The sequence below is a fragment of the Erithacus rubecula genome (assembly GCF_903797595.1).
Source record: "Erithacus rubecula genome assembly, chromosome: 5".
Classification (NCBI taxonomy): Eukaryota; Metazoa; Chordata; class Aves; order Passeriformes; family Muscicapidae; genus Erithacus; species Erithacus rubecula.
In genome coordinates, this window is record NC_136687.1 from 58,586,241 (window position 1) to 58,601,224 (window position 14,984).

General features: G+C 38.4%; 1 protein-coding gene across 4 annotated transcripts in view; it reads left to right on the plus strand.

Annotated features, from left to right (window-relative positions):
- The window catches only part of INPP4B (inositol polyphosphate-4-phosphatase type II B), a 279,334-nt gene that overhangs the window by 34,608 nt on the left and 229,742 nt on the right, over positions 1 to 14,984 (plus strand). For 3 of the 4 annotated variants that reach the window (XM_079306680.1, XM_079306683.1, XM_079306679.1), the window contains exon 2: positions 3,804 to 3,862. The exons of the other annotated variant lie outside the window; for it this stretch is intronic. In XM_079306680.1, coding sequence (XP_079162806.1) covers positions 3,851 to 3,862 — 12 coding nt within the window. In that variant the 5' untranslated portion in view covers positions 3,804 to 3,850. The remainder of the gene's footprint in view (positions 1 to 3,803; positions 3,863 to 14,984) is intronic. 4 annotated transcript variants of the gene reach the window in all.

The following is a 14,984-nucleotide window of genomic DNA, read 5'->3' on the forward strand; positions in this document are numbered from 1 at the left end:
TAGGTGTATTAAAATCCATCTGACAGGCTTCACTTACTTGTTTATATAAGGGTCATACCAAGAATTCTTTTTATGAGAGAGGCCTTTACATAAGCATTGAATATTTAAAAAGCATAGACTATTTTGGAGGTTGAAAGGGAGATCTCTAGAACTACTTTTCTGGCCTTATACTACTGCAAGGATAATAAAATGAAATGGTGCTGTGTTAACTGCAATTTGGACAAAAATATTTCTTTTCAAATATCCAGTGGCCAAAATTTCTATGCAACTTAATGTTAAACTAATTTCCAATAAACAGAGGAGAGATGTTGAGAAAGAAACAAAGATGTCTTATATGTGCCAAGTACAATTTTTTTCATGAAGTTCAGTAAGCATAGTTCCAAGAAATAAAAACCTGCTGCTTGGGTTTTTTGTTTGTTTGCTTTTATGGTTGGTGGAAGAAAGAAACACACAAGTCATTCCCTGAAACCCCAGAAGAAAATGTTCCAAAAGGACTGAAAAATGTTAGAATAGTAGACTTTTATAATTAACACTTGGTATTTTTGTTAGAGCTTTTGTTCCTGTGAAGAAGATGGAAATAAAAGGCAATCTACCTTCTTCACCTTGCCCCCTAACAGCATATTTGAGCTTTCTAGTGATTTATGTGACTATAGCCAAAATATATATTTTAGTGGTACTAATTAACTGTGGCAATGCTGCATAAGATTACAGCTTCTGCATGGGATCCTTGAGAAACTGAAAAGAAACTAAATTTTTCTTTATTAAGAAATGTGAGGGGTTACCTCAGTGACCTTGGGGTTTTTCCCCCGTTACTTACACTGCTCACATATTATGAAAAAGCAAGTAGTGTTTGGAGTCCATCCAATAGAATGGAAACCACAATAAACAATGGCATCCTTTTGAGGTTTTTAACATTTCAGTTGACCTTCATCTGCTGTCTAGATTTTGCTCAGCTTCAACAGAATAAGTAGCACCATCATTGTTCCCCTCCATCTCTTCATCCTCTTCCCTGGCAACCCCATGAGGTTCAATGCCAAAGATCTGGCATTGCTGGCTGGGTGCCCATCAGGTTGTTTTGACTAGGAAGGGAAAATGAAGATTTGCAGAGTGGTTGGGGATGAGAAATTAGGTAAAAATGGCTTGCACTGAAAGTCATTGACTTTCCCAATCCTATAGGAAAAAAAGTAGGTAAAAGTGACTTGCACTAAGTACTGCTCCTGGTTGCTATGTGTGCTTTGTGCAGTTGTGAGCTTGGTTTCACTCATCACATACACCTATTTGACTTTTTTTCTTGTCTTTGTTACTGGTGCTTGATTGGCACTAAATACCTTTCTAAATAATAAAATTAGTTTGCTCATGTACTTTATATATACTTTGTCATATACCTGAGAAAGAGTACAAAGTCCTTAACATAATATTTTTTCCCTGTAAACAGACTTTTTTCTGTTCTAATAACTGCTAGTCACCAGTCACAGGTTGCCACGTTCTAAAAATTGGATATCCAGTTCCTCAGAATTTACCCCTCCCATCTCTAAAAAATATGTTCTTTTTATCAGTATAGATTTTTCCATGACTCATTTTGCACCTCCTTTGCAGGTTTCTTCAGGCTTTTATGACCATATTTTAAATGTCTTTCAATTTCCAGTAAGCTTGAATAAATGTCTATTCCCTCAGTAGCTGTTAGAAAATAGCTTATGTTTAGTGGTAAAATCAGTCCTAACACAATTTCAGCAACAGCAAATGTTTTATCTTTACTTGTCCCAGTTGATCTTCATAGTGATTGTATTTACTTTTATTCTATTAGAAGAAAAACCAAACAAGCTCAAACCCAGCACAGACTCAATTATAAGAGGCTGGGCAAGTTCTCTGCCACATTTTCAGAAACTACGTGTTTTTTCTAATGATAATTAGCCACAATTTCCTGTGGAATGTGCAGCAAACTTCCTGGGCAGGAGGCTTTAGGAAGCATTCACTTCTGTCTGCCTGGAGGTTCCTCACCAGGTTTACTTACCCTGTACTCATTGTAGGCACCATATCAAACCCTACCTGGTTGATATCTGATGTTTTGAGTATATTTTTGAATTTTCTGTTACTTATGATTATGTTGAGTGCTATTACTGCTAATACTGTTAAAAACCTTACATTTGCTAGAGAGAGACCAAACATTTCTGTTGCTCAGTATCATAGATTCTAGGAAAGTGTTTGAGGAGCTATACACAATGTTCCTATTACCTTGTAAATCCCTGTGGCTCCCAGCAATCGTTTTAAGACCCCTTGAGAGGAAGGGTCCTTTCTGTCAGGGCATGTTGGTCACTGTGTCCTGTTCACTGATGGGTTTGTCAATGTTAGTCTGACTGATCTTTGGACTTGCTTCTTTTTCACACGTACAAGGTAATGACTTTCCAATCCTATAGAAAAATATCTTTAATCTGAAAAAGCTGCAGTGTGAATGTGATTCCTTCCTTCTGATGCCCACAGTGTTCTGGGGGATGGAATTTAGTCTTAGCAGCTTCCTGTGCTTATACGCTGAAGCTACATACTTGCATCTGATAACTTTGTTTTCAGTTGGTGGATGTGTATCAATTTATATTATGTTATTTTCTGTATTGTCTTTGCACTAGTAGGTCTGAAAAGATGCAGGAACTTCAATTCCTTTTCTAAGACCCCTCCCAGGTTGTTGTTCAACACAGTTGTTCTAAATCCCAGTGCCTCAAAATATAAACCTCCCACTTTCTTGTGGGGAAAGAGGTATTCTGTTTTTTCAAATGTTGCCTATTGGAACATCTTAATTGAAATTATCAAGAGAAAAAAGAGAATGCTATTTGTTTATTTACAAGACATCCTCCTTCTCAGTATAATGATTTTAGTGGTGGCTATCTTAGGGAAATGCAAGAGTTTCTCAGAGACAGCTGTAGAATAATGTGACCTTAAGGTACAGTTGTTCTTCCAGCTCCCTAGCAATTCCAGGCTGGCTCTTGTCTGGAGGTACAGGGTTTCATGTGTCCCCTCAAAAATGCAAAAGAATACATCTTGTGTAAAAATATTTCTTCATCTTTAAAGAAGTGATCTCTAAACAGATCACGTTTGTCTGTGAAATTGCTATCTATGTATGTTATGTATCTATATATGTCTACTCATACACCTGTTAAGTGTGGTTTTAAAAAGAAAAATAATGCAATATTTAAAACCATCTTTCAAGGATTTTTGACCCACTCACTGACCATGAAGTTGTGAAACATTCCCCATTCTCAAAAGGTTTTTTACATGCCTGAATGTGGCTATAAAGATATAGACACATAAATAAACAAAAAGATGTTATTCCCACTGGTAAAACACTTTCTAGAAGTGTAGCAAAATAGCAAACTGGCTGTAAATATTTAGACCTCGTTTTATTCCTCTCTTATGTTCTGAAAATTGTAAATTCAGATTAGCATGTTCTAATTTAAGTGTAATAGTGAGTGTGTTTCTGTTTTAACATGGATTAGTTTTAATCTCCTGAAATTATGGGAACAAAAGGTGTTTCATGCTAAAGTGCTTGTTTCTGCTGTCATGTGAGCAAGAGGGAGAAAAGCTGAGAACTGTTGAGGGTGTGCTGCAGTCACCAATTCTCCCAGCTGCAGGGCAGAACTTCTGGGAAGTTATTTGATGTCTAACATAGGCAGCCACTGAGTTAAGCTGTCTTGTTTTGGTTGATAATGATTTTCTTTTCTGACCTTTATAACTAATTCACCTTTTTGAGAAGCATTTAATGTGTGAAGACAAAAGGTTGTTTTTATTAATCTCTTACCCCTCTTTGCATGCAGAACCAAGGGAGAGATGGTGCTGACTGAAAGGAAATCACCTTTTTCTAATGAAAAATAAGGTAATTCATTTTCCTACTGCTTTTCTGGATGTGCTAGTCTAACATGAGAACTTGAGTAATCCTTTTTAATGATAGCTATATTGGCATTGTGCTTTTAGGGACAAAAAATATAAATCACTATTATTAGAAGAGTGGAAATGAAAAAAATCCATTGTTTGCTGTCTGTAACGCTGGCTATACTTCATGATATCAACATCCTTTAGCTGAATCATAAGTAGTCTATGCCCAGGGTATGCTCAGAACATTCACAGGTCTAAATCCAGAATTACTCCACCAAATCCACTGGAATAATGAAAATGAAATCTCACAGCTAAATGAGGCATTGTGACAATGTTCACAGCACAATTTCAGACCTTGACTGGAGTTTTTTTTCATTTGATTTTTTTATAACTAAATTTGTTCTAAGGAATGGTATTTTCTCTTCCTTTGTTGGAAAAGGCAATTATATACCTAATATCAAGGGCCTGTTCAAATAGGCTCTGACCCTGACAGTGGAAAGCCTTCCACAAGCTGCTGAGTGCCCTCATCTATCATTGGCTTTATTAGGAGTTGAAGCCACTCATCTTCTGGAATGAACAAGCACTAAGTGTAGAATTGCCCTTTTTCCTACCTTTTCTGTCTGATACTATGGACATGCTTCCATAGTTGCCTGAAAATAGCACTGGATTGCAAAGAATTGAGGAGAGTGTGCAGCTTGAGACTCTCTCACCTGTTAACAGTAAGTACTTCATAATTGGCTTCCAGGATATTTTTGCACTGTATGGACCAGCAGTTGGAAGGAAATTATTGCCCTGCTGGGCAGATTGTGTATTTTGTTGGAAAGTTTTTTTTCAGTGTGATATATTGGCTTATCCTAATACAGTGATGAATGTGCACATATGGTACATTTTTAAAGCAGTGTTTGCTTTCAAAGCACTGTTCAGGAGCCTGTGAGATTTCTGTATGTTTGCAAACAAAAGGAGCCAGTAGGATGTCAGGGGCTCCCTGGCTCAAGTTTCATCCAGCTGCATTCCCCTGCATGGTAAATGGTCTGACAAGTTTAATGTAGGTGACAGCAAGTTCATGGCCACTCCTTTGTCATGCATTATCGTTCTGCTGTGTGACTTGCAGAAATTTTTAGTGAAGGACTTTACAATTGAAACTGCTCACTTCTACTCCACATTCCTCTAAGTGCCCCATTTTCAGGAAAGCCTTGGAATTTTGTAAAGCAGTTTAAAGAAGTGTTTTGATCAACTTGGCAACAGTGAAGAAAGGAGTGGGTGAGTTTTGTGGAAATCAACTGCTAGGTCCACTTAGGCTTTTGAAATTTGAAGCTGCATTTTAATAAACTTGGAGAGTGAGACACAAATTAATGACTTGTTGCTGAAATGATTTAGGCTTGCAGGAAAGGAAATGGGAATTCTGCTTGAAATGTTGTGGTTTGAAACTGGTTAAATAGGTGAATGATTTTTCACTCTACATCCAGGTCAGTGCTAGATAACTGTAACTTAATCTGGTTTCTTTGTTTAAACAAGTTTTCAAAATTTCCAGAAATTATGGAAGGAATCAGGAGATTTGACAAATTTTAGCTCAGAGAAAGACTAGTGACGTGATTAATGTCAGTGTTTTCAAAGGATGGTTTTATCAGGAACTTTGTTTAATTAGGGAGATCACAATAAGAGAGAAACTTGGAAATGGAAGCCAGAAGGATTGGGCAGCCAAGCCCAAGTGTGCTTAGATATAACAGGTGCTTAGTTTTAAAATGTCACAAGGTACCAGATGCAGTACAGAGACCACTGAGTGATTAAAGGGCAATGTCTTATGATGGATCAAGCTAAATGATATAGCACTTCCTAGTCAGCTTATATCCCAGGAATTTGTAAAACAGTCACTTTCAGAGGCTTCATCTGTTGGGTACTATAAAGGATAGTTTCTTTGACAAAGACAAATCTCTCTTGAATCTCATAACCATGTTTCAAAAGATGTAATTTATAGGCATACTAAGTAAAACCAAAGCAATTTGTGTGCTGTGAGGACAGAAGGGGATGTACCCTGTATATTTTTTCTTATCCTAGAAATGAATAGGCTTTCCATCTAAAGCAGATTGTTGACATATGAAATCATAGTTTAAATTTTGAGAGCTAGTTTGCCAGTATAAAAACAAAAAATAGTCCTATGATGAAATATATTAAGAGTCTTAAATAAGCATGGTTGCTGGTTTTCTGCTCTTTGCTTGAATTAGCAAATGTTTCAGTAGGCTGCTAATGCAGTGTGTCAAAGATATGTCCCAAACAGTCCTAATGAAGTCATGTTCATATTTTTGTTGTTGGAATCTGACTTGGCTTATGACTTGACAAGGAAGAAAACTAGGTTGAATGTTTTGGAAGATCATCTGAATGCTGACAAATTAACTCTGGAAGTCACTGCCATAAAGCAAATACTGATTTGCTACTATCTGTTAGCTGCTCTCAGGGGCAGGTGCATGCAAATGTGTACACAAATATTTACACTTTAATGGCAGTCTCTCATTTTAGTTCAGATGCTTGTAAATTTTGCTGCTTGTATAAGAAGAATCTTCTCAATGAAATTGCAAAGAATGCCTCCCAACTTATCTGTGCTGTAAATCTTAAGTAGTGTGGGAATAAATTTTCAGTGTAGGGATAAAATGTGGTTCATTCTTCTACTTTTTCATATTTAGATGCAGGACAGTAAACCATTAGGCATCTTAAGGACATTTATTTTCTTTTGTCTAGCAGTGTAGTTAGTCATTTTGAATTGAGGCAAACACACCATTTGCTGGTGTTGGGGTAACTTGTTTCTTTTGTAGACTTCAGTGTGGTTTTGTGTGGGTAGGTTGGTGGTTCTTTTGTTGTTTCCCCCCCCCCCACCCCCCCCAGTCTGTTCCTTACCATATTTATATTAGTTGTAGATAGCTGAGTAATAGCAGTGATGTATTAGGAAGATATATTTAGGGAATGTATTTAGGAAAGGGAAGTGTGAGAAATAGCTCTGCAAAGTCTGCTCCAGGTGGAGGAGCCCATGCAGGGGCATGCAGATATACTCTGAGTGATGTGTAGCCCATGGCCAGTCCATGTTGAAGCTGATTCCTTTTGAAAGGAGCTGTAGCCCATGGAGAGGAGCCACACTGGAGCAGATCTTTGATATCTGCCACCTAAGGAGGGAACTCTGTGCTGGAGCAGGGAAAAGCACAAGGATGAAGGAGTGGCAGAGGGGAACTGTTTTATGGGCTGACTATAATCCATTCCCTATCTCCCTCTGCCACTTAAAGAGGTGTGGACAAGGAGGTTGAGTAGTTGAGCATGAAGGGAGTGTGAAGCTGTACCTTGGGAAGAATTGGGTTGCAGGAACTTGTTTCAGTTCTTGTCTTTGTTTCTTATTGTCCAGATCTATTTTAATTGGCATAAACTCAAATTCATTATCCCTGGGTTGAACCTGTTTTGCTTGTGATGGTTATTGACAAGTAACCTCCCTGTCTTCATCTTAACCATTAGCATTTAAATTTTATTTTCTTACCCAGTCCTGCTAAGAAGAGGCAATTGTAGAGCAAGTGGTGGGTGGCAGCCTGACCAACCAGAGTTAAAATCCCCTGTGGGAAGCATATTTTGCTAATATCTTTGTGTGTGAAGTCCTTGAGTGTGGGCTTTGTCCACTTCCCAGGATGTGGCAGGTGTGGCTTTGTATCCTGGGAATGCTCTCAGTGGAAGTTGCTTTTGAAGGCAGGGTTGGGGTCTCCATAAAGGTGTGGTCAGCACTGTGACTGGGCTGGGAAACCTGGTGCATGAGAGGGCTTCCAGAGAAAAGTTTGATATGGTATTAAACTTGGGCCAATTCTTGTGGATCCCTGTCCAAAATATTTAATGGAACTTGGCAACTTTGTGACTACCTAAAGTGTCTGGCAGGTGGGTTATTTTCTGCCCAATTCCAGCCTGCAAGGTGATTTCTTTCAGAACTTGAGTGGGATACTGGGAGAATATTGCTATGAACACAGTTGCTGGTGTTCATAATAAGTATTAGATATTCATGTACTATTTTTCATTAGTGTAGGAGAAATTGATTAGAAATTTTGGATCACTCTGAAGATTGCAGTATTGTGTGCTAATTTGTTTTAATTGCAGATCACGATTTCTAGCAATGGTTTTCTTGAGGAAAACACTCCAACATAAACCAACAAAAAGAAAGAGAACAGAGCATATTTTTATTTTATTGTTTCATTTGCTTTTTGTTTTCAGTTCATAGGTTCTTCAGAATTGTTTTGTATTTTTGTTTCCACTAAAGGAATAAACATTTAACTTTGTTCTTTTTCAGTTGCTTAATGCTTATGCCAATTCAGGGCTGGAATTTAGCCTAAACTGTTATTTGCCATATATGTGTGAATTTGGAGTTATTGCTAGTAATGTAAAAAATGAAGCTACCTTACCCACCTATGGTTCATTTCCCCATATCCTAATATTCCCAAATAATAGTGTTGAGACTTAAGCAGATTTGTAAATTACTTTGCAATCTAGCCACAAAAAAGATACACTAAAAAGTACAATTATGTTTTTGCATCTCAGTAATAGTTCCAGAGGGTCCATTATGTTCTACTGAGTAAACATGTTGACACTGCTGCTTATTTTTGAGTACGTATCTAGGAATTTATTTAAAAATTGATTATTGATTAAGGGTCTGTAGTGAGTTCTCTGGAAGAATCATCAGTGTCTGTCTGAATCTTGCACAGTTTGTGGTTTAATGATCCTCTGGGGGTAACCATTTGTCTGTCATATCAGTTTGTCCATGCATCAGCTCAAACTCATTCTGCTTTTGTGTAGGAAAATTGTGTTTTAAGATTTTTGTGATGTATCGATTGTTAAAAATTATCGTGTAGAAAGAAAAAAGTTTTGAAAATTAAAGTTGCTATGATTGCTGGAAGTGTCTTGCATCAGAAATCATATTTCACACAAAACTTTAAACGTGTTTTTTTCCCCCTGTCACCTAAGCCATGTAGAAAGGCACATTCATACTGTAGTAAACAGTATGTATGTGCTTGTTCCCTGACCCCTTAGAACCAAGGGACTTATATTGGCCAGAGACAATCCATGGATTAACTATACAGGTGTAAATGAGAGTGCTGTAATATGCCCAGTGCTAGAGAGAATTATGTAGAAGGTGGTGAATATTTTGAGACTCATCTTGTAATGAATTAAATTTTGTTAAACCAAGTGCATTGTTGGGCTTGAGAGTTTGTAGAGGAGTTTAAAGGGCAAGTCTGAGTGGTTGTGCTGTCAATAAAAACAAGCTTTCCTGTAATGTATGTGGAACATAAATTATGTTGTTACAGCATTTAGCACAGGTGTAATGTGTTCTTAACAGTTGGCAAAAAAGCCTGGAAGTGAGATTTCAGATTGACTCATAAATTAATAACCAGAGAACCACATGCAAGGTAGAAATAATAGAATACTTCCGAATTTCAGATGTGAATTATATTGTAATGCAGCTGTGAAAATGTTATTTGGGTTTTCATGGCATAATTGTATGTGAGTTCTGCCATAAAAATGTGTGAATGTATCATAGAATCTTATCTGCATCAGGCAGGCATATACAATGTATTGCCACCATTTCATAGCTGTAGAGTTTTAGTTTTTTTCTCTCAAATTTGATGTATTTAAAATATTCTTACAGAATGAGATTCTTTCTATATATTGAAGCTGCAGTGTCTTTTTCTGATCTGCCAGAATATGAAGTTTCTGTGTGTGTGTGTGGTTTAGCATTCTGTAAGTCAGTGATCTCTCCAGGGCATCTTGAAATAAAAGTGTCTCTTCTGGCTAAGGATGTACTTATTATAAACCATTTTTCAGCAGTGATTTTAATTTTCTAGAGCATGCTCTGTGTCAGTTTAAAGACTGAGCAGCTGAATAAGTGCTGCTGCACAATGCAGCATAGCTTCAGGATTGAATGTCTTTGCTCAGTGTGGTTTTTCTCTGGCTATAAACTACATGTATGATACTAATTATGAGCACATTCTGCAAACTGAGGAGCAGGTAAGTGAATCTATGTCCATAAGTTTCAGTGAAGTGTTGTTGCTGTTTTGGTAAGATTTTGCTTTCCAGTGGGAAGTGAGCTAGATGGAGAAGAGTGGAAAAATTACAAAACTGGGGTGCAGGCAGTCTGAAAGCCTCATCACCTTTCATGGTTCAGAAGTCTCAGTGTGTTTGAGTGTTCTCAGCCCCAGTGTTGCCTGTGCTTCTGCCTGCACTTAACTGGAGGGTGAGTTGTCCTCTGACTGTTGGAATGTTAGGTGTGTAACAATAGACATGTGCAAATTTACAGCTATCCAGAAATATGTAAATATCAGTCAGTGCTTAGTGAAGAACTCCAATTAATTTGGTTGTGTTGAGATATGTTGCCATGTGGGCTTTACATTTCTCTTAGTGTTAGGTATTTTCCTGTTACTGTAGTCATGCATTCAGGTCAGTGAGAGATCCTATATGTGTTTGAAGTCCTTTACTTAGGTTTGGTCTTTTTTTTTAAGGAACACGTTTTGCTCCCCCTTTTGTTATACTGTGAAGACATTTTTTTTGAATGCTTATATTTTTGCATGCCTTAATTTAAATAGGTTTTTTGGTGAAGGTTTCATGATGGTTTTAGCCATTTTGGATTGGAAGAATGCTGTGAGAGAACTCTGTGCTAGATGGATGTTGCCAACTCTAGCCTTAGAACCCTGCTGAGCACAATGTACATAATGCCAATGCAAAGCCTTGTGACAGCAGAAGGCCACCTTGCCTTAGGGTAGCAAGGGCTGGAATTTTGTTCCCAGGCATCTCTGGATGATCACTAAGTGTGTGCTGACTGTTGCTTCAGTTCTGCTTTTCAGTGGTACTTGAAATGCAATTTACAACCGTTGATGAATGAGAATAATCAATTGCTTCTATTTTTGCTATCAACTGAAAGACTTTACATCTCTCGTTTCCCTTCTAAACAGGATCCTGGCAAGCCCTACTGCCCTTTTGCCATCTGATTCCCCCTGTTTGCTTCTCCTTCCCCCCCTCCAGTTATGACTGGTTCTCCACATGGTGAAGACCTCTCTTCCATTCCACTGCTGTTGGAGTCATACTTTTCTTGTAACATGTTCTCACTTAGATAATCCATTGTCTCCTGTTTTTCCTCTGTCTTTCATCTCTTGCTTAGGTTGTTCCATGCCTTCCTTTCCTTTAGCTTTTTCATGGTGTAGGCAGGCTTTACTCCTTCCTCTTTTTTGCCTGCTTCCCCAGCTGTTCCCACTGTTTTGGTTTAATATCTGTAGTGTTGCTTTGTTTGCAGTGTCCTCCATTGCATTTCCATCTCAGAATCCTCCCTGGTCCTGTTGTTGTTCCTTGCAATCTTCAGAACAGCCTTTTACTAATCACTGAATAAACTCTTCTAAATGAGAGCTAAGGAGCATCTCTTCATGTGACTGACTAGAGGAAAAAGGAGCCACAGTCAGAGGGTGAGCTGGTGTTGGAAGCAACAGACATTCTCAGCTTCTTCCATTGATTTTATTCCTTTGAGGGATTAATACTGTGCTGTACTTAGAGTTAAAGCCTAAGAGAAAATGTAACTTTAAGCTGAAAATTCTTCAATACTAAGTTGCATTTAGACTTGCCTCAATACCTGTTTGTCCAAACTGTGCTTTCATCTTGCCTTTCAGAGACCTCTTCCTGTGCATTTAGCCATGAATTCAATTTCAGGGGGAATCAAACAGCTGCTTAATCTTTTCTGTCAAATTCTTTCTCCCCTCAGTTTTGATGGCTGAAGCAAACATCGCTACTTTTCCTGCTGCTCACATAATTTTTAGCATTGCTTTCAACAGGAATGTGTTTCTAAGTATTTGTGTTTTACAGATTATTTTTAAGATAGAAAGCTTTCCTACTCTGTATCACCTAGAAGTCTGGACTAGGATAAATCTAATTTTGCATTTTCTTTTAGTGAAATAGCTTTTTCCTCTTCTTGGTAGAGAAGACATTTGGTTATGTCCACTAGACCTCTGGCAAAAAGAAATTTTCCTCAGTGGTTTTTTTTTTTTTTTTTTTTTTTTTTTAATCATCCCTCTTTGCTTTGCATCAGATTGTGTTCTTTTTGCTTTCACTGTGAAGTTTTTTTCCAGGTCTCCAGTACCCTTCTTGTTCTTTCCTGAAATTTTCTTTAAAATTCTGATTCTGAGCTGTCTAGCATGCAACACATGTGTTCATAGGTCTGTCAAACCAGCAAGGAAGTACCAAAACAAAATACTTAATAAACAAAATACTTAATAAAAAATGTAATCTCATTATCTTCCCCAAAGTTCTGCCTTTACAAATCATCTTTGCTATAATGCCTGCCAGAAATTCACTATGATATGTTTTTATTTAATGCTCATTGGCTGTCATGTAGACTGATGGAGATTTGCATGTCTGTGGTGCATAAATTCTCCAGCTTTCTTGTTTATCATCTGTGTTCTGTATCTGTCAGTGGTTAATATTATAGTGTCCTGTGATCCCTGACCTGCATCCATAAACCCTTGGGTGATAAATATAAACTTTTAATCTGAGCAAATCCCTGAATTGGTGTTATCTAATAGAATTAACTCAATTTAATTTTTAAAAATTTGTTGCATTCTCTGCTATCCCTGCAGCAATTGGTGTATTGCAATTGTGTAATAGATAGGATTGTATGTGTTACAATTACATAATTGATGGTAATCAAGTATTAGTCTCACTTGCACTAGATAATTGTGTAGATAACTGTATTTAACAAAAGGTTATTGAGCATCCCCTTGTGGTTCTGTATCAGTTCAGAGGCTCTTAGTGGATTTGGTGCTGCTCTGTGCTTTCTCAGAGTGTGGGGTCTGTCAGATGTTTTTGTTGAGCAGCTGCTCACATGACTGCAGACAGTCCTGGGAATGAGTATGCATTCACTATTTGAGATATAAATTTATAAATTCAGGACTCGATTCGCTTCCATTCTGTGCTGCTTTGGGAAACTTGGGCGGCAGTTGTTGAAATGCAAGCTGTGGTTTTTAGAGATGACTCTAATAGCAGTTTGGTTTGGGTTAGAGAGGACCTGATAGCTATATTGGAGACAAGAAAGGCTTTGGAATGCTGTGCACAACTAGTGTAGCAGTCTATAACTGAGTAGATGATAAATGAAATATTTGACATTTGTCATTAAATATTAACTCTTAATGCATGAAAGAAACCCGGGGGGGAGGAAGGCTAATAATACCAGTGTGTGAACAGGCTGCATTGAGAGATGACTGCTGTTGCAGTCCCTCAATCTGCACTCAAGGGAATCATGGAAAGGTTGTAGTTTGTTTTGGAGTTGGTATTGACTGTAGCAGGAAGAGCTTCTCAGCCTCTGAAACTGTTTCACTTCACAACACATCCAGTGAAGGACCTCTTAGGGAAACAAGACTGTATCAAACCAAGCACAGAACTGGCCTGTTTGATTAGTCAATACTGTAACAGAATATGCTGTGAAAGAGTTAGACATTGATCTTGACAATAGTATGCCTATATTTCTATATTGCTGAGTGGTTAGTAGTTGAAGATAGAGCCCCCCCCATTTTATTTAAAGTTTTATTTAGAATCTAACAAAGAAAATAAATTATCTCAAAAAGACTTATGGCTTGCTTCAAATTTCTTCTGTTTAAGGCAATAAATTAGTCTGTGAGGATAATGTTGCTAAACTTTCTTTACTGAAAGTGATCTGGGGCTGTTGTGAAGCATTATTCTAAGTGTTTCATTCTGTTGTATGGATAGTGTAGCCTGGGTGCCAGTCTGTGCATTCTGGGCTTTTCTGTAGCACCAGTTTGTCTTGCTTTAGACTGTAACCTCGGTTTAAGTTTCTTTGAATTTGTTTGTAAGGGAAGCTGTCAGTAGATGGCAGCAGCAATCTCCTCACATAATAGTTGTAGGTTACCAGCCAAATGAACATCTTACACTAATGTTAACTAATCCTAAGGAAAAATACTCTACTGAAATAATTCGGTGAAGGCAAAACTCACTTTTATTCCTGGCCTAGAGCAGGATTTTGAAGCCAGGGGCTGCTGATTAACCTCGGTTTAGACTTTGACAAGCAAGGAGGGGAAGCCAAAGAGTCCACGTAGAGCTAGAGATCTTGCAGCTGCAAAGTGATTGAGGGCAGCCAGCCCGGGGAACTCGTGGGTGCAGCCCAAAGGACCACTACAGATCTTGGGGCTAGGCTGCTTTCCCCACCATGCACTCAGAGTGCAGTTTGTGTTTAGCACAAGGGAGAGAGGGGCTATGCATATGCACACACATGCACTTCTGGGTGCTGCTCTCTGTTTTATCTGTGATCCTAACTAGCTCTAGGGCTTGCACTGTAGAGGCTCCCAGGTCTGAGAGCAGGCTGATCTCAAGGGCCAGGGGGTCCAGCTTACCCCACACCCTTTGGCCCTTCAGGAAATGAGGCATAGAGTTGTTTTGTTCTGTCCATATCCTTTTCTGAGAGGACTTGACATAGGATGTGTTCTGTGGTTGCCAGAAGGTGCTTTAGGGAGGGGTTGTTTTATTCCTCTCAGCTGTAACAGATGCCATGGTCTGGCTGCTGTAGGGATGCAGGGTAACCTCTTGGAGTCATCTTGGCACCAGCCCAGGGGTATCATGAAACAGAGGAGATCAGCAGTGAAGAACAGCCATGATTCAGGCATCTGGTTGTGCCAAGAAGAAATAGGCCAGGTTCTTTACCTCTTTCTCACTCTGAGATGGGATTTTCGTTTTCTCTCCAAAGAAGTGGAATACCTCTGTCTTATAAGAACAGTTTAGTGCAATCCTACTCTCACATTTGGGATATCAGGAGCTATTGACTGCTAAGGGCAAAATGGTGCCCTCCTGTTCAGTATCTCCACTGAGCACTATCTACTATTCCCATTCTTTTTCTGAGAAATGAGTTGAATTCTCCACAGTGCCACCAGAAACTGTTTGGTGAGGGCTAATTTTAAGTCCAGTGTTGTAAAAGTGGTTGTGCCTTCAACAAATGTGTCCAATTTCCACTTATCAGCATTGAATTTCATTTAATATTTGGTAACTTGGTGGGGATACTGAGAGACTTTAGCTCTGCCTTCATTTATCACCTTGCTATGCACATTGTTGTACCTGGGCATCTATTA